General features: G+C 40.5%; 1 protein-coding gene across 1 annotated transcript; it reads left to right on the top strand.

Annotated features, from left to right (window-relative positions):
- The first annotated feature begins 754 nt into the window (after positions 1 to 754).
- On the top strand, positions 755 to 17,491 carry SERINC1 (serine incorporator 1). Its single transcript, XM_054822852.1, has 10 exons — positions 755 to 912; positions 6,764 to 6,925; positions 8,300 to 8,493; positions 11,670 to 11,749; positions 11,950 to 12,087; positions 13,046 to 13,215; positions 13,339 to 13,429; positions 14,491 to 14,632; positions 14,744 to 14,974; positions 15,835 to 17,491. The coding sequence occupies exons 1-10, from the start codon at positions 874 to 876 to the stop codon at positions 15,971 to 15,973; spliced, it is 1,386 nt and encodes a 461-aa protein (XP_054678827.1). The 5' UTR covers positions 755 to 873; the 3' UTR covers positions 15,974 to 17,491.
- Positions 17,492 to 18,083: the final 592 nt, after the last annotated feature.

Raw genomic sequence — 18,083 nt, 5'->3', positions numbered from 1 at the left:
CAGGCTGGATGGGGCTTTGGGCAACGTGGTCTAGTGGAGGGTGTCCCTGCCCATGGCAGGGGGTTGGAACTAGATGGGGTTTGAGGTTCCTTCCAACCCAAACCATTCCATGGTTCTATGATTATGTCTATAATATTAAAACGTAATTTTCTGTTCCTTGATTGTCCAATTATTTTATAAGGGTTTTTGAGGAATATGTTTTGGTTTTGGACTTTTTTGGATTATGTTCATCTTCCACGTAGCACCACGATGACAGCCAGAAGGTCCTGCAGGCTCAATGCTCTTACTAGTACTTGTATGAAATGCAGTCCCTAATGAGATGCGATGTGATGAAAATTCTCATGGGATGACACACTACCCTTTAGTATTGCTCAGGTGTGGGAGACTACAGCCACCCAGCTCTGGCCCGTTAGCCAGTTTCAAGAGGCGCTGGGAAACAGCACCGCGAGCACTGGCGGCTGTCGCAGGGAAGCTGGCCTGTTGCTCCCAGCGACATCTTCCCAGCCTTCGGGCACTCCCTGTTTTAGGTATGTGTGGGCTGGCAATGAAGAAGCACAGGCCGACTCTTAACCACTTCACATCCTTTTAACGCATCAGGGGAGGTGACCGGACCGCCACGGCGACGCAGCCGCCTTTTCCAGGCCCCGTCTCAGGCAGAACGAGCCCCGAGCCACACCGGAGCGAGGGCAGAACCGGCCACATCACGCCCACGGAGCCGCCGGGCCCCGCCCCCTGCCTTCCTCCCCCCCGGAAGTGACGTTGCCCGCTGCCGTCACAGCAGCCGGAAGCGCCGTTGGGAGCAGTAAACAACCTCGTCGAGAGCCTGCGGCCGCCGCGCTTCCATCTGTGAGGAGCCGGAGTCCGCCGCGGACCATGGGCGGCGTTCTGGGCCTCTGCTCCATGGCGAGCTGGGTAAGGTGGGGGCCGGCGGCGCGGTGGTTCTCTGCCTCTCCTTGCCCGTCGCAGGCCTTGAGCGGAGCTGGCGGCCGGAGCTGCTACCCCTCCCGGGCCTCGTCCCCCCTCCCTTCCCGGGCCTCGCCCGTCCCTTCCTCGGGCCTTTGTCTCACAGGAGCGGGGGCGTCCGTGGCGCTGCCGTTCCGCCTCCTCAGGCGCGGGGAGGCTGCAAGCCCCCTTCCCGCTCCCACTCAGGCTTTCTCCGCCCCAGTGGCCGCCGCCCCCGCTCCTCCGGGGCAGGGCTTGCTTCTCGGCGGGCTGGAGGAGGCGGGCCCTGGGGCGCGCTCCCGCGGTGGTCCCCCCACCTTGGGCTTCTCCGGGGGTCCCAGGGATCCGCCGAAGCCATTTCGCTGGGGCGATGGGGAGCTTCGTACTTATTCAGACAGACGGGTCTGTCGCGCTGCTGGTCGCCGCTTAATCCGCGTTACTGTGCGGAAGGTGTTACCGTGTCTGCTGACGTTCCCCCTGCCCAAATCTGTAAAGGAGTCAAAATCTAATTAAATGCTTTTGAGGTTCGACGTTTCTTTCGGGAAGAGTAAAACTCTCGTGTTTCTCTGATCCTAATGATTGTATTTAATTCCTCTTTCTTACGGCTTTGTCTTGAGCAGCTCCACCCTTTCTGGCACCTTTGTCTTGTCGAGGCATCGTTTTCTCACTGCACAGTAGTCTGTGGTGATGTGTCACCACCATGCTAAGCATCGTCAGGTGATTTTTTTGTAACGGGAAACAATAGTTTGAGAAAACTTGAAAACTGTTAGCACTATGCATAAAAATGTAGACTTCAGCAGAGATCCTGCATGGCAGTCCTCAGTTGAGGCGTTGCTGTCTTATCCTTAAGTGATACGTCTTGCCAAATCTAGTCCCTGTGTGAATAGACATAATCAGGTGGATTGTGACTCTTTAGACATTTGGGTTAAAAATGTCAGTGGGAGTGTGAAAACCTGAATTTTCCATGCCAAAAATATAGTATCATACTTGGATTAAATGTAATTATGTATATTTAAACAGTTCACACACACAGCGTAGTGGTCTAACAGAACATCATATTGATTCAAGCTCATGTTTTTTGTGCCAGCAAAATATATGACCTTCAGTTCCCCTAGTAGAGAGTGATATTTTATTAGAAATGTAATAGTTAACTCCTTAATCTCCTATATAAATTCTATGAAATGATCATAGAATTGGTAAATCTGTATGAACTAAGCTTCCACTGATATACGTGTGAATAAGCACCTAGACCACCGATAATATCCTGTTAAAGAAATACTGTCAGTGTTCATTTTGCTTTAATTAACACTTTAAACACTACTTAATGGTTAGGTAGTTAGGCTGTAATTACTAGCTGAATATAGTTAATATTAACATTTTTAATTATTGTCAAAGACTAAGTGACAGTATAAGTTCTAATTCAAATACTTGACTTAATATATAATGCATTTTTAAGTGCATAAACAGCCTTTCTGATAACTGGCTGATGTTTGTAGTGCATGATGAATCCCTGTATACTTCTTCTTGGGTTTGAGTGTTTATTCCTGTACAGAGAAACTTAGCTAATGGTCTTTTAGATAAAATGATTTACGTGAGCATGTAATCTTGATTAAGTCAGATTTACTGTGGGTAACTAACCTCCATCCCTTCCTTTAAAGTGCCCAATCAAATCAGGGGGTTTTGGTTAGTGTTTTTTTCCCCCTCTTTTTTTCTTCCCTGATAGCTTTAAAGTGTTGATTTTGATTCCACATTTAAAACCACAGCTAATCAGCACTTAAAGCCTATATGATAGCTCGTCAGGAGAAATCTGTCTGCGCTGGTCTCTAAGGATTGATATCCGTATAAACACCATTTGTGGCTCTGAAAGAGAAACAAACTGTAAGGGTGAGGTAGCAGGGGAACCAGATGTAGCAGATTTTGTGGCAGTGCAGGCTGTGCCATGGCCGGGATAACTACTCCTCTTGTCTGGGAAGATGCTGCTGGCATAGCTTTGGCTGTGGAGCTTCTCCACAAAGCTGCGTCTTGTGCCATGCAGAGCTGCTCTGGGTAACTGGCCTCGGCATCTGGCCTCATACCTTTATTTCTTCTGGATTTTTTTGTGTGGTGTTACCGGCGGTTGTAGCTCTGCCCTACTGTGTGCTGATCAGGCGGTGTTTCAGTTTAGTGGTTTTAAGAGCAAAGATAAATTTGTCAGAGATAAGAGCACTGTCATCTCACCAAAAATCTTCTGATCCTGATGACCTAGATTGGTCAGGCAGTGCTGTTTTCACTCTGCTGGGTCTTGCCTCTATTGCATTGTTCTCTGAAATAGCTCAGCTGCTGTTTTGCTCACTTTAATATTCTCTATCAAGGCAAAGATCTTGATTGAATCAGTTCCTTTAAGCACATGAGCAGGGATGATGTAGCTAAAACCTGACTAGGCCCAGCAGGGGGGCTTAGTGTTTTTGCAAATACTTAATTCAGTATATAATAATTTAGTCATTACCCCAGTAATAAGATTACATTTGATATTAAAAACTTGTTCTGTGTGCATCAAGGACAGCAACACTTCACTTTCAGTGTTTTTTGTGGGGTTTTCTCTCTCCTCTCTCTGTAATATTCATCTTGTTACGTGTTCCTCCTGCAATTTCCACTGCCCTGGAGAATGAAGTGACTGGTTGAGCAGGCATGAATTAACTTGTCTGCCCAGCTGGCTGCTCCCAGAATAGGTGCGTGGGTCATCTTTTCTTATTTTGCCTCAGTGAACACCACTGAGCTGCTTATTTTTCTCAAAAAACATGTAAGGGTGTGAGTTGGTTGGTAGGTGCAAAAGTTACTGGATGACAATAGGTTTATGCAGTTGTGACTTAGTAACTGCTGTCTGAGCTTCCTTAAGAAAGCAAGCTCAAAACTAATTGCAGAGTAACTTTGCATCTCTAAGCTGGGCTTCACCTGGGGAGTTAATATTAAAGCTTTGATCAGTGTAGTAGTATCTTACTGTTTGTACTGTAGTATTTTTTTTGTAGGAGGCGTGCTCTGAATTTAGGAAGAAAGTGACACAAACTCTCCTTGCCTCCTCTGCTGATAAACTCTATTTCATGGGCCAGATGTTTTTTGCTGTCTCTTCTTTTTGAAGTCTGTTACTTATTAGAAGTGGTTTTGTCAGTAGTACAATAATATTATTTTATTGGAATGGTGTATATTTTATTCTGTCTTGCTAAAAGAAAGAGGGACTTGGACTGTAATGTGGTTCTTTGTAGAAGTGGCCAACTTGTATAAATAGTATCAGTTATCAATGGGTGTCTCATGTTCAGAGATGTACATGATCATAGCTGGTAAGGATGAGCTGTTTGGTGGCAAAATGTTTTAAAAGCTTGTGTTGGAGCTCGGACGCTTAAACATGGCCTCCTTTGAGGCACATTGTTTCCCAGTGAGGGGAAGACAGTCATCTCTATTTCAGCCACTGCAAGTCTCCCCTGTCTCTAAAAACATGCATTTGTCTGTGTTCCCCTTGATGCACTCAGGAGGAAGCTGCTTGAATTACTTAGATATTTAACAAACAATTGAACACTGAGATTCTCCAAAGAAGTGACTTTTATGCCAGAAGGTCCTTGCACCAAATTTTCTGCAGCAGATGAGCCCAGGCTTATATTCCACTCTGCCAAATTCAACCTTTTATTCAACAGTATCTTTAAAAATATTAATGCAGACAGAATTAGTTCAAGAAAGTAATTTTTTGAACAGAGAATAGAAATAGTCTTCACCAGAAAGGTTATTTGTGTGTGTCGAGGAAATGGTGTAATACATTAGTACTGTAAAATCCTGATGCATCCTAAGCCAATATTCTCCATACACTTCCTGCTTACTAAGCATAGATGCCCCTAACGTAGTTGCTTGCAGTCATAGAACAGCCTGGAAGGATCATCTGGCCCAACCTTTTGTGGGAGAGGGAGCCTAGATGAGGTGATCTAGCACCCTGTCCAGTCGCGTCTTGAAAACCTTCAGTGATGTGAACTCAACCACATCCTTGGGGAGGTTGTTCTCACTGTAAAAAATATCTTTCTTACATCAAGATGAAACCTCTCCCAGAATCAACACCTTCATATGCTTTGTGCTATAATTATATTGAGTGGAGGAAGTAAAAAAGGGCGATATGTAACTGGAATAGTAATAATGAAAATCTGCCTCATTTTATTTTTTAGCAAGGAAAATTTAATAGTGAAGTTTGCTAATTTAAAAGTGATTCTGTAGCATAGTGGAGTGAAAAGTCTTGGCTCCTCCATCCTCGGAAAGGAACACAAATACAAAAAGAATACAAGAACATTATTTAAAAGACCACATTTGTGGGTCCAGTGTGAGAGTCTGGTTGAACCTGTAAGAACAAATAATCTGAGCCTTTCCCAGAGGGCTTCTCAGGAGGCTGCCAAGAGCGTTGTGGCAGTTTGTCTGTCTGCTCTTCCCTGCAAACCCTGGGGCCTTCCCGGTAGCAGCAGACTGCTGGCGTTTTTGTTTGTCATATGACTGGACTTTAATAACTCTCTCTGACACATGCCAGTCATACTGGATGATTGACATGTGGTGGTCACGTGGCCATGTAACTAGTCATGATGTTATGTGACTTCACTGGGTGTTTTTGACACAGTGATTAACACCTGTGGCTTTTGTCACATGGCAGAAGTGTCCCTGTGTGTGTGCACTAGGGGAGAAGCTGAGTTTTAGCACCCTTCAGTATCTTTGTCAGAGGTTGCATGATCTGTTGGGCAGTGCTTGCTAGGTAACCTTACCTTAGCTGAAGACTGTGTGGCCTCCAAAACTTAGCTGCTAATTGCTCTCTGGGATATTGTCTTCTAGGCAAAATAATCTATTTGTAAATAGGAAAAAAACCCACCAAAAAACCCTCAAACATTTTGATTGTACCTTTCCTCTTTTGGCTTATGTTTACTTACAGAATCTTGCCCTTCTTTCCCTTCCTGAGTTGTCACTCAGCAAGCAGCAGAAAATTGCAATGGGATGAAGGTTTTTAATTTTTTTTTTTTAATTCCCCCCTGGTGAAATGGCACTATCTGCTCCCTTTCCTTCTTCCCACAGTTTTCTATTTAAGAATTGAATACAGGTAACTTTGGTCCTAATTTTTCCCTCATAGTATTACAACTGTACAGCATTCCTGTCCACTTTTGCTGTTGATATTTGGCAGTGATGATAATGTGTGCTGTGTGTTTGCTTTGTTCTTGTGGTTTGTAACTTTTTACATTGCATAAGTTAATTTTGCTAGTTGACAGAGAATTATGTGATACATGAGTAGTTGCTAAATATGCAATAATTTGCAACCTAAGCTTTAGGCTATTTTAGTTGTTGTTTGTGCTCCAGTAATGTTTATGGCCCCAGTGAGGATTGTGGCCCTACTTTGCCAGAAACTGCAAGTGTACCTCAATCCCAGTTGCACTTCATTTTTCTTCTGTGATGTATCTGCTTAATCTCTGCAGCTGTGGAAGGGAGGATGTAGTTGTTAACTAAAAGCAATCCTTGCATCTCATTTAGCTGAAGTGAAATAAAATTCAAGAGAACAAATAAGCCTGAATCAGTCTTTATTTCCTCTGAATGGAGAAATGATTACTTTTGACATAGCACTAATTTCACTATACAGTGGTGCATTAGGAAGCGCTGCCGTGATTGTTAGGGGGCTGTGTAACATGTTTCAGTGACTTAGTCTACACTAGTGATGAGATGCATAGGATGAGTAATTTTCCATCATAACTTCTGATAATCTATACAGCCTGATTAAATATTGAAATCTAGTAATGCAAAATTTTTTCAAGAATTTGTTCTGTGTTCTGTCTGTCAGATACCGTGCTTATGTGGAAGTGCCCCGTGCCTGCTCTGCCGATGCTGCCCCAGTGGAAACAACTCCACCATAACTCGGTTGATTTATGCATTCTTTTTACTTCTTGGCGTGAGTGTTGCCTGTGTGATGTTAATACCAGGCATGGAAGAGCAGCTGAAGAAGGTCAGATTACTTCTTTGCTAACATGTTTGGTAGAACAAATGTCACAGATAATTGTAAACAACATCTTGAATGCCTGGATTTTATTTGGAAATACATAATTGTGCTGACACCTGTGCTTCACAGTCACCATTAATTTGATTGTCGCATGAGTTCTTTGTTTCTGATGTACAATCACCACATAGATGAAAAAGACTATTTAGAAATAAAGTCGTACTTCTTTAATAGCTCAGAGCAGAAAAAATAAAATCTCATCTAAAACGTGAAGAAAATATAATTTATATATGTGGAGTTTTAAATTAAATATTATCAAGATGACTGTATTTCTGGCACTTGATTAATTTTGATTGCTGTTAATAAAAGAATGAAGGATAACCACAATCCAAGATATCTTCCAGTTTCATTGTGCTGTACTTCTATTTTAAAGTCTGCAAATGCATAACAAATATTTTTTACTAAAGGTAGTAACATTTTTCAGTAAAGATATTAGGAAATGCTTACAGAATTTTAAAGTTTATTAGTTATATGAAGATACTATATAAAATTGAATTTTTATAAATTATATACCTTTTAATAAAATTTTTGTGTAAAATTATAGAGTGATAATTTCAGTTATAGGAGAGCTTACAGGTTCACTGAACTTGGGTTGCCTGTGCTTTGGTTCTGTTAACCTTTGTTTTGCTGACTTGAATTTTCTTCTGATAGGTAGTAACTTCTGTTAGGCATGCTTTTGATTTTTCTCCCCTTCCCCAAATGATTCATCTGAAAATGTTTATTTCAGTGTGGCATAGTAACCATATTAGAGCTTCAGCGAGAGCCACATTAGTCACCTAGGAAAGAAAATTACAGCCTTTTGGAGTATGATTTAACTTCAAAAAGGTGCTGCTCATGTCCTGGTAGTAACTGGAAAGGATATACTCAGCAATTTCATATGGAAGTTACAGATACTTCTAATTGATTGTGATGTTACTTTTTTGGGGAGGCTGTTAGAGATGTAAGCAGGCTGCCTTCTAGCTATGACATGAATTTGATAGTAACTGTCAAGTCAAATTTACCAAATTCCAGATCTTTTATTTATTTCCTGATTCAGATCAACGGGTGAAAATTGCATTTGTTTGAGAAGATCTGAAATTGCTAATAGCAAAAAAACCGCACACCACTGATAATAAGATTTTTTTGTTTGTTTAGAATTTGTCTATGCGTGATTTTTTCCTTGAATGTGTTTAATATTCTGGTTAGTTTGTAACTAACAATACAGCCTTTCTAGCAATGTTAATAGTTGCATAATTAATGAGTTTTATATTCATAAATTGCTAATACATACTTACTCACAGGAGACCTTTTACAAATCGCTGAAGTATCTTGCATTTATTACAGATTCCTGGATTTTGTGATGGAGGGATGGGAACAACTATTCCTGGTGTGCACGGCCATGTGAATTGCGATGTACTAGTTGGTTACAAAGCTGTGTACCGTGTGTGCTTTGGTATGGCCATGTTCTTCCTTCTCTTCTCCTTGTTGATGATCAAAGTGAAAAGCAGCAATGACCCAAGAGCAGCAGTGCACAATGGGTAGGATACCAAAACAAGAACTGAGATGGGTGGTGTGTGCGTGTGAGATACAGCTACTGTGAAAATAAAGCCTGTGGCTGAGCATGCTGGTCAAATTTACTGTTCCACAAAGAATTTCATAGTGGCTAGAGGAGTGTTGTTGCAGTGGAGGGCATTCAAAGCTATTAGAGTTCTTAGACATGGCAGATTAATTTGTATAAGAGGAAAAGATACACATGGCTGTCACTTTTGAGAGCCTGATCTGTGACAATGGACAATCTGTCCAGAGGCTTCCCAAGATTAGAGATTTTGGTTTTGTCCAAAGATGACAAAATTCAGAGGAGAATAAGGGTACTAAGTTTCATTCCACTGAGATTTTTTTCAACATATAGATTAAAAAGCCTGATCTGTCCTTTAGGAATTATATTTCTCTTAACTTTGATGTTAGTAAGACCTTGCTCTTTTCTGAACAGTTTTATTTTAAAGATTATAACCATTATATATATGTCTATATAGATATGTAACCTATCTCTTTCCGCTCTGCTATCTTTTCTTCAGTCTCCCTTCTTCATAAAGAGCTACATATTTAGTTTCTGAGCTTCCCAGTAAATTTTTCTTTTGTATTTTATTATAGTTAGAATTATCAGATAGAAGATAATAGTGGAATTTCAGCAAGTGATAGTTTTCATCCAGATTCAGTCTATGTGTAATGTAGCATCTTGAAACAGGGAGATGTAAATTTTTGTAGTAGAGCATGACACTAAAAAGCATAAAATGATTTGTGGTGCCTAGTCTTGGTGGTCACAGTGATTGCTTAGACTACTACTTTTTCAAGATGATTGTATTTAATGGAAGCTATGAACAGCTAAACCATAAAAATGAAGAAGTAATTTTATTTTATATTCAGCATAATAACATCAAACATTTCTAGCATAAAATGAGAAAAAAACCCCTCAGATAATTTCCGTAGGGGAAAATAAAATAATTAAGACTGAGCAGCATATCGGTCTGTTTACTTCTTTCTTTGTTTCAGTCTAAAGAAAAAGAGGCCAGGTGCAGTATTAAGATGCGTTAACAGCAGTAACTCAGTTCAGCCTTTCCCTCCACCCTGCTCTGTTCAGGAGAGCATACTTGTTACGAGCAAGAAGAAATGGTTCATGTACATTCTACATCAGCACTTCGTGGTTTTAACAATAACAGACACCTTTTACGTGATGTGGAATCTTTTTACTTAAAACCGCTTCTTAAGTGTTTGGGATATTCTTGATAGCCTTATCTAGAGTTGTGCTTTCCAGCACAAATTTTGGTACTATTTATGCAACCCATAGCAGTTTCCTCTTCTTAGCCAATCTAGTGTCAGCACTAGGATAAAAGGAAAAATGATACTTGTTAACTGTTACTGGTAAAATATTTAATAATGTTACCTTCCAGCACTTCTGTAATAACTAGTTGCTTCAAACAGGTAGCTTTATGAAAACCATGGCTTTTAATTTTTGAATTGTAGGTATCTTCAGTAATACCTTGCAGTGTAATCTTTCTGCCAGTGATTTGAAACATTCAGAATATTAGGTTTTCCTATGTATGTGTACTAAGTTTTTCATACTTGCATGCAAATTAAGCCCAGTAATGTGGTCCAGTACCAATGTTTTGCTTTTGTAACAGCAGTCAGAATCATTTCTTGCCTCAGGTTGTTGATAATAATAATAATCATAATAGAAAACAGTTATAATGTATTCACAGGATTGTTGCTGCCTTGCACAGAATGCATAGCAACTGTAGATGTTATTTCAGATGAGTATTGTTTTTGCCTGTCATGCACATTATATAGGTAGAGCGTTAAGACCCATTAAGAAGTCTGGAATTAGAGATGAAATTTGTACAAATTCGAACCTATTATTTCTATAATTGAGAATTACATTGATTTAAAAAATAAATCTACATGTGTGTTCAAAAGCTAGTTTAAGTGGGGTATGTATTACACAGCAAATGTTATAAGTTAATGCAGCTTTCAAACTGGGTATAGATAGTTTATATCCCACCGAATTAGTCCATTTTTGCCCATATTCTGCACTTGTGTCATCTCACATAGTTCCTCTCCACACAAATGGAATTTATTCCTCTGGTCACCATCCCCTGACTGTAACAGCCAGAAGGAGAGATTAAACTTGTTCAAAGTATGGGAAAAGATGGGAAGGGATAGAAAACTTGAGAACCCTGCAAGTGTTTGGTGTCACAGGGGTGTGGTACATGTCTTTGTGCTATATTCTGTTTTGAAGTACATGTAGATGGTACCGTGCCTATATTTGGAGCTGCCTGTCACTGTGATCAGAAGAAGTAGTCTTCACCTTCTTAGAGTTTTGTTGGCATATTTTTTTGACTTGAAGTTCCCTATGCAGAGTCTATTTCTACATAGTCTGTATTTGGGGTGAGTTTGGTGAATCTTTGGTGGAAGGTATTTCCTTGCCTCCTTTCTAGGAAACATACGATCTGTTTTGTTTGTCCATGAGTGTTTATCTGTTCCGGGGGGGGGGGGGGGGCGGGGGCGGAAATCTAATGCTACTGCGCTGGAAGAGGGACTTAAAATTTGATTGTGTCCTTTCTGTGAAGGATAAATCCTTTGCTTTTGTTGTTGTGGTAAATCCTCACCAGATGTAGGCCTAAAGAGTCTGAAGTTATGTAGGAAGAATCCAGGCTTTTGTACATCTCTCCCTTGTAGGAAATGAATCGAGACTGGAAGGGAACTCCACATGTGTTCTGTCATTGTAGGCACCAACCAGATCTTCTACCTTTTTGGTTTTGATACTCAGAACAGATAGAGGTTTTTGGGTTTACTCATTTTCCCGATATGCAGGCAGTTCAATATCAATAATCTCACTATGCTATTTAAAAACTTTCTTTAAAAAAAAAAAAAGCCTTCACAATTATATTCAAGCCTGGCTTCATTTGAAATACATCAGTGAGATGTGTCAGATGTGACTCTTTGTCAGTCTTAGCACGGTTTAAGCATATTTTTCTGGAGAACAAAAATCTTGGGCACATAAAATAAGATTTTTACCCTACTTCAAAAGAAACGAGTTAAGAATGAGTGAATTAAAAAACAGCTCTTAAGGATGTTCATTTTGTGTACTTTTGAGTTTTTTGTGAATTAGATCAGACTTCAGCAGTTGCCTGACTTTTTATTTTTTATTTCCCTCTAGATTCTGGTTCTTTAAATTTGCAACAGCACTTGCAATTAGTGTTGGAGCCTTTTTCATACCAGAGGGACCGTTTACGACTGGTAAGGGAACATTGTCTTCCACTGTATCGTGGTGCAATCATAACTGGTTTTAAAACAAAACTGAGTGCATGTTGATGTTTTAGTGGTGGTTGTTTTTTTTAATTGTAGCTGTGTAACTATAGCACTTTTCTGTGTTTAGAGACATTAAGACAGGGTGGTAAATTATCTATGGTTCTGAACTGGTTTTATTTCTCTTTTAGTGTGGTTTTATGTAGGTATGGCTGGAGCATTCTGCTTTATTCTTATTCAGCTGGTCTTGCTTATTGACTTCGCCCACTCCTGGAATGAATCTTGGGTTGAAAAAATGGAGGAAGGAAACTCAAGATGCTGGTATGCAGGTAAAGGACTGTCCTACAATCGAGTTTTAAATTTCATTGTGTGTTATGTTAAATAAATTATTCACTGAGTAATGCATTTTAGCAGAGTGCAGAAGGGCTGCTTTATGCATACATATTGTTTTCTCAGATGTAGTTCAGCTCTGTTGCCTGGCAGTCCTTTTGATGTCAAGTTAAATGGGGAGGGGAATGAGAGGGAGAGGGGCAGCAGCCTCTGAGTAGGAAGATCTAATTCCTAGGAGCAGGGCATCAGCTTATGATAGCAGAGAAGTGGCAATTGTAGGTTTTTGGGATTTTTTTCCAGCCACAGGCATTGTTGCACTTTAGTGCTGATTAAAACCAAACTAGCCTGTTACTGTTTCATAGTGAGCATAAGTATCTCATCAAATAATTGTTTTTTCTTTGTCTGCCAGTCGGTCATTCTTCGAAGATATTAGTGAAAGGCCAAGATAGCAAAATAGAGTACAGGTCATCTCACTGGAGAAACTATATGTTAATTTTAATGAAGTGTTTCAGATGTGAAAATTTAGGTACTTCAAAAGACAGCACACCCTGTCTTTGTGCGATGGCCACTTCACTCTTTAATGTTTTTAATAAGATCGAATTTGGAAATAAGAGTTTATTTTTTCCTTCTATTGGAGAAGTAGTTCTTCAGTTTCTTTTTTAAGCTTTTAGCCACAGTGTATGTAGTATAACTGTATATTCCTTCATACTTGTTCTTCTTGGTTGCTGTTAGAGCACTGGAGAATCTAGTATGGCTTCAGGCTTCCCATTTACTGTGTTCTTTCTTTCTAATACTTCAGAGTATTGAGAAGAACTTAGTTCCTTTACATTTCAGTGCCCAGAGCTGCTCTCTAATTGTTATTGTATACCATATCCAAAACATAATTGTGCAACATCATTTAATTTTTAATACGCTCCATTATTAAGCAGTTTAACTCTGTTTTGTCTCTTTTCACAGCTCTGCTGTCAGCTACAGCTGTCAATTATCTGCTGTCTCTAGTAGCCATTGTCTTGTTTTATGTTTATTACACTCATCCAGAAGGCTGTTCTGAAAACAAGACATTCATCAGTGTCAATATGCTGCTGTGTATTGGTGCTTCTGTAATGTCAATTCTGCCGAAGATTCAGGTACAGTTTTAATTCTGTTACCTTTGGGGTTTTTTGTGTTACCAGTCCCAGAAACCTGTAATATAATTGTGCCTGAGACCATTTAATTGCCTAACTGTGCTGTTTCGTGACTACTTTGCACAGGAATCTCAGCCAAGATCTGGTTTGCTGCAGTCTTCTGTCATCACTATTTATACAATGTATTTGACTTGGTCAGCTATGACCAATGAACCAGGTAAGTGTAGTAGCATTATATGGCTTTTGGGGTAACCAGCAGTAAGTTGTATCTTCACCTTTTTGTGAGGCAAAATGAAGTACTATAATGCATGCAAGTTCAAGCTAGGACTTATTGGTTTGTGTTCTCCCCCCCACTCCAACTTTCTGTAATAATACTGAAGAAATAGTTCTTCCAAAGATAACGTGTTTTTCACTTGCTCTTATGTTTATCGTGTGGAAGAATTTCTGCCTATTATTGGCAGGACTACAGTATTCTAAAACTTAGATTTTGCAGATTACCACAACCCTTTCAAGCTGTTGGAAAAAATCATCTCCCTACCAAGTTTCAAGATGCTACTGATTATATTTTTCTGAACTGAGGATTTTAAAAAATGTATTAATGTTCTCAAGGATTCTTGTCTCTGAAAACAGAAGAGCATCTCTTTAAAAAAATATAAATAAATTCAGAAATTCTGGTGATTAAATCAAACTACCAGATATTGATTTTGGTGTTTTTAATTGAGTCTCTGGCCCTTTTATCTTAATTATGGACAGTCTTCTGTGCAACAGCATACATATGAGTCATATCTAATTACTGCAATAATTATGGGGAAATGAGATTGCTGCTTTCATCTGTGTTATCTGTAGATGTTGGGTTGGGAACTGTTGATAATATGAAGCTCTGAGATGACTCTGGTACCCCATCTATAGAGTATATATGTTTGTCAAACTTGTTTTCTAGCGGTAGAACTTCTGAAGTTTCATATGCAGAGCATTTGTATTTTGTTGCATCTAATATGAGCTGGAACAGTAAAGCAGTTAATGTGTATCTTACATAAGTTTGAAAGCCTTTTATCTGCTCTAAGAGACAAATTTTTATGCCACATACTGTCATTTACCTGCTTTAGAGAGACTCAATAGGCTAAAATAAGATTCGAAGCTTTTTTTTACTTCAAGACTGTCACAATCACAAAGTTCCTTTCTATTACCATGCTGAAATTCAGTGTGGAAATGTACTATTAAATATTTGTTCTGTTCTGTTCTTGTTTTGTGTAAGTTCTAATGTAGTTTCCCCCACAGACAGGCGCTGTAACCCGAGTTTGCTGAGCATCATTGGTTACAACAGCACCACCACTCCAACCCAGGGGCAGGTAGTTCAGTGGTGGGATGCACAAGGCGTTGTAGGACTGGTTCTGTTTTTGCTGTGTGTTCTCTATTCAAGGTAAGATTCTTTAAAAAAAAAAATCCTTTTAACTTGTATTACTTCTCATTGTTGGATACTAAATTGTATTTATATGGGTAACTGTACTGTCTCCTTTCCTGTCGAACACAGCATCCGAACATCCAACAACAGCCAAGTTAATAAGCTGATGCTGACCAGTGATGAATCAACACTGATAGAAGATGGAATGCCCAGGAATGATGGCTCCCTTGATGAGGGAGATGATGTTCACCGAGCCATAGATAACGAGAGGGATGGAGTCACTTACAGTTACTCCTTCTTTCATTTCATGCTTTTCCTGGCATCACTTTATATCATGATGACGCTCACCAACTGGTACAGGTATTTACGTTTGATAATATATTGTGTTAATAAAAAGCAAACAAGATGCTATCTTTTGCTGGACAAGGAGACAAAAGTTGTATGCTGTGAGGGATGTAGGTCTTGAATGGGACTTCTCAAAGGAAGTATGCTGTTTATCTATCTTAAATTAATTGTATTTGAAAATTGGAGTAGCCAGCCTTGTTTACAAGTGCCTATCATATTTTCTAGGATAATTCTCAGGATTCACTGGACTGCTAAAATATGTCCTGCTGAAGTGAACAGGAGAGAGTCTTAAATTCTATAACAACTAAAAATAAGTAAACACCAGGCCCATGTCTGGTACAGAGGGCTGGAAAAAGGAGAGATAGGACATGTCATATTGGTAGGTTGAGGGAGAGTTGATCCTTCCCCTCTGCTCAGCACTGGTGAGACCACACCTGGAATGTTGGGTCCATCCTGGGCTTCCCAGTACAAGAGAAACATGGACATACTGGAGAGAGTCTGGCAAAGGGCCACAAGGATGATGAAGGGACTGGAGCATCTGTCGTATGAGGAGAGGCTGAGAGAGCTGGGGCTGCTCAGCCTGGGGAAGAGAAGGCTCGGGGGGATCTTGTCAATGTATATAAGTACCTGAAGGGAGGGTGCAAAGGGGATGGAGCCGGGGTCTTTCTAGTGGCGCCCAGTGACAGGACCAGAGGCAACGGGCACACACTGAAACGTGGGAGATTCCTTCTGAACATCAGGAAACACATTGTCATTGAAAGGCTGACCAAGCACTGGCACAGGTGGCCCAGGGAGATTGTGGCTTACTACACAAGTATGTCACATTGAAACAAGAATTGCAAATTAACTTTTTTTTTCTTTTCCTTCTTTCACAGTCCGGATTCTTCTTACGAGACAATGACCAGCAAATGGCCGTCTGTCTGGGTGAAGATATCGTCCAGCTGGATTGGCATTGTGCTTTACGTGTGGACTCTGGTTGCTCCACTGGTTCTTACAAACCGTGACTTTGACTAAGCTGCGCGGCTCTCCAGGGGGATTGTGCTAGCTTTACCGTGTCTTTGAAACAAACAGTATTCCAGATAATAGTGCAGTTGTAAATATGTGTGTGTGTGTGCGCGCTATCCATGTAGTATACCCTGCTTTATGCTGCATGATTACCTTGAATCATGTCTTTTGTCATTTCACTAAATGACTTTTTCTATCTGAGCTCAGTGACAATTGCTATAATGATGGCTTTCATAGCATTACTCCTAGATTGAGTGCTTCGGGAGCATTAGATGTAAGATCAAGCAAGACCTTTTGGAAAGAGGTTTTTTTCCCCCCTCAATTGCATTAAATAGTTGTAGGGAAGAAAAGTGCAAGTGTTAATTAGGGTAAGGAGAGTATTAGATCAGGCTTTGCAAGGAGGGGCTGGCTGCCTTTGATCCCTGTTGCCTTGATTCCAAAGTAAGTCTTGAGTAAGTGTGGTTAGACTCAAAACTGTGTGTTGGAATGACTGGATGTCTTGCAGCATTTTGGCACTAAAGCCTGACCTCTTCCCGCACGGAGGGTGGCAGTACCTTTAGCATGGATGTTGGGTGGGGATGTTGGGTGGGGAGGCTGCAGAGGAGCTGATGGGTGCCCTCCTTGGTGCTGTGGGGCCCACTGTGTCCCCTTGCAGACAGGAGACCCTGGGGAAAAACATCCTGGTATCAGATGCTCAGAAGCATGTTTTTAAAGCACCTGTTTACAATGTGCATCTATGTATTATTTTTTTAAAAAGTAGTTTAAATGGGATAGTTGTGCTGTAATTTATTGCTGTTTTGTGTACCACTTACTTGGCTAAGCTACAGTCACAGAGTTTGCAAGGAGATGAGTGGTGAAAACTGTGTAAGCCCTTTAGAGGAATTTTTTGAGTATTGTGGTTAAGAAAAAGAAGTGGAGGAAAAGGAACACTGCAATGACAGTAACTAGAAGAGGCTTACAGTAACTAAGAGGCTTGCATTAACTGAGGCTTCAACAGAAGTGTTTCTTAATATATTTGAGGCTCTAAATTTTGAAATCTTTTACTGTATTAGGCATTTACTGCTTGTTGGCCATTGCCAGAGATGGACTTGAGCCTAGAAGTCTAAATCTAGGCATGAGGGAAGATATTACTCTGATTGATTGAAGTACCATATAGTTCCTGTGCAGTTAGGAAATCTTCAGTGCTTTTGTGCTTGCAGCTTTGTAACTGATGTAAGCTGCTGCTGCTGCATTTCTCTCCCCTTGCCACTTCCTACAACTTGAGCCTGGAGCAGCCTGCCTGGGAGTGACTCTAGAGCCCTCAGCAGCTGTCATGCTGACCCGGTACTGTGGTGTTTATACCGCTACTTCCTGTTGCCAATTATTCTGTAAGCTCTTCTTTTAATTCTGCACCTAAACACTGACAGTTATGGCAGAAGTATGACATCTCTGCCAAACTTGGGATGGTAATGGAATGGTTAGTAAAGGCTTGTACTAATTTGGAATATATTATGTTATTAATAAAAAAATTTGGATGAAGATGTCCAATTACTTTGATGTCTCATACATAGGGGATAGTATCTTCTCATCCTGGGATGGAACAGCAGCAGGTTTATAGTACTTGTTGCCTGAGGATAACAGCTGACAGTGCCACAAAGTACACCTGTAAGGCTGTTGGTTCCTGGCTCCCAGGAAATCACCCATAGCCCCTGTGTGAAGTTTTCTGTCAGTTCTCTGTACCTTTTTCAGAGAGGGATGCAAACACAAACATGCCTCATGCTTGTACCTGCATTCCTACTTCAACTGGTACTGCACTGGATTGCACCTGTGTGTGTGTTAGGTTTGAGTAAAATACCTCAGCACCAGTTTTAATAGAGCAGTTCCCAAGTCCTGTGACAAGTAACTAGTCACTGAATTAGGAAGAGGGGACAGCTCTATCTAAAAAAAAAAAATAAAAAAAAATGTTGAATGCAGTGCCAGAATTGTGGAAGGTGGTGTTTTTGTGTTGCATGTATGAGATTACTACAATCCCATTTCTCCCTTCACTGGAACATCTTCCACATGGGAACTTCTCAAACCTCCCTACCTACAGCTTTGAGGGCAGAGAGGGTGAGATGATTTAGTTACAAGTGGGTGAAAT

The sequence above is a fragment of the Grus americana genome, chromosome 3 (assembly GCF_028858705.1).
Source record: "Grus americana isolate bGruAme1 chromosome 3, bGruAme1.mat, whole genome shotgun sequence".
Taxonomy (NCBI): Eukaryota; Metazoa; Chordata; class Aves; order Gruiformes; family Gruidae; genus Grus; species Grus americana.
Note: the sequence above shows the minus strand (reverse complement) of the source record. Positions and strands in the feature narration are given on the sequence as shown.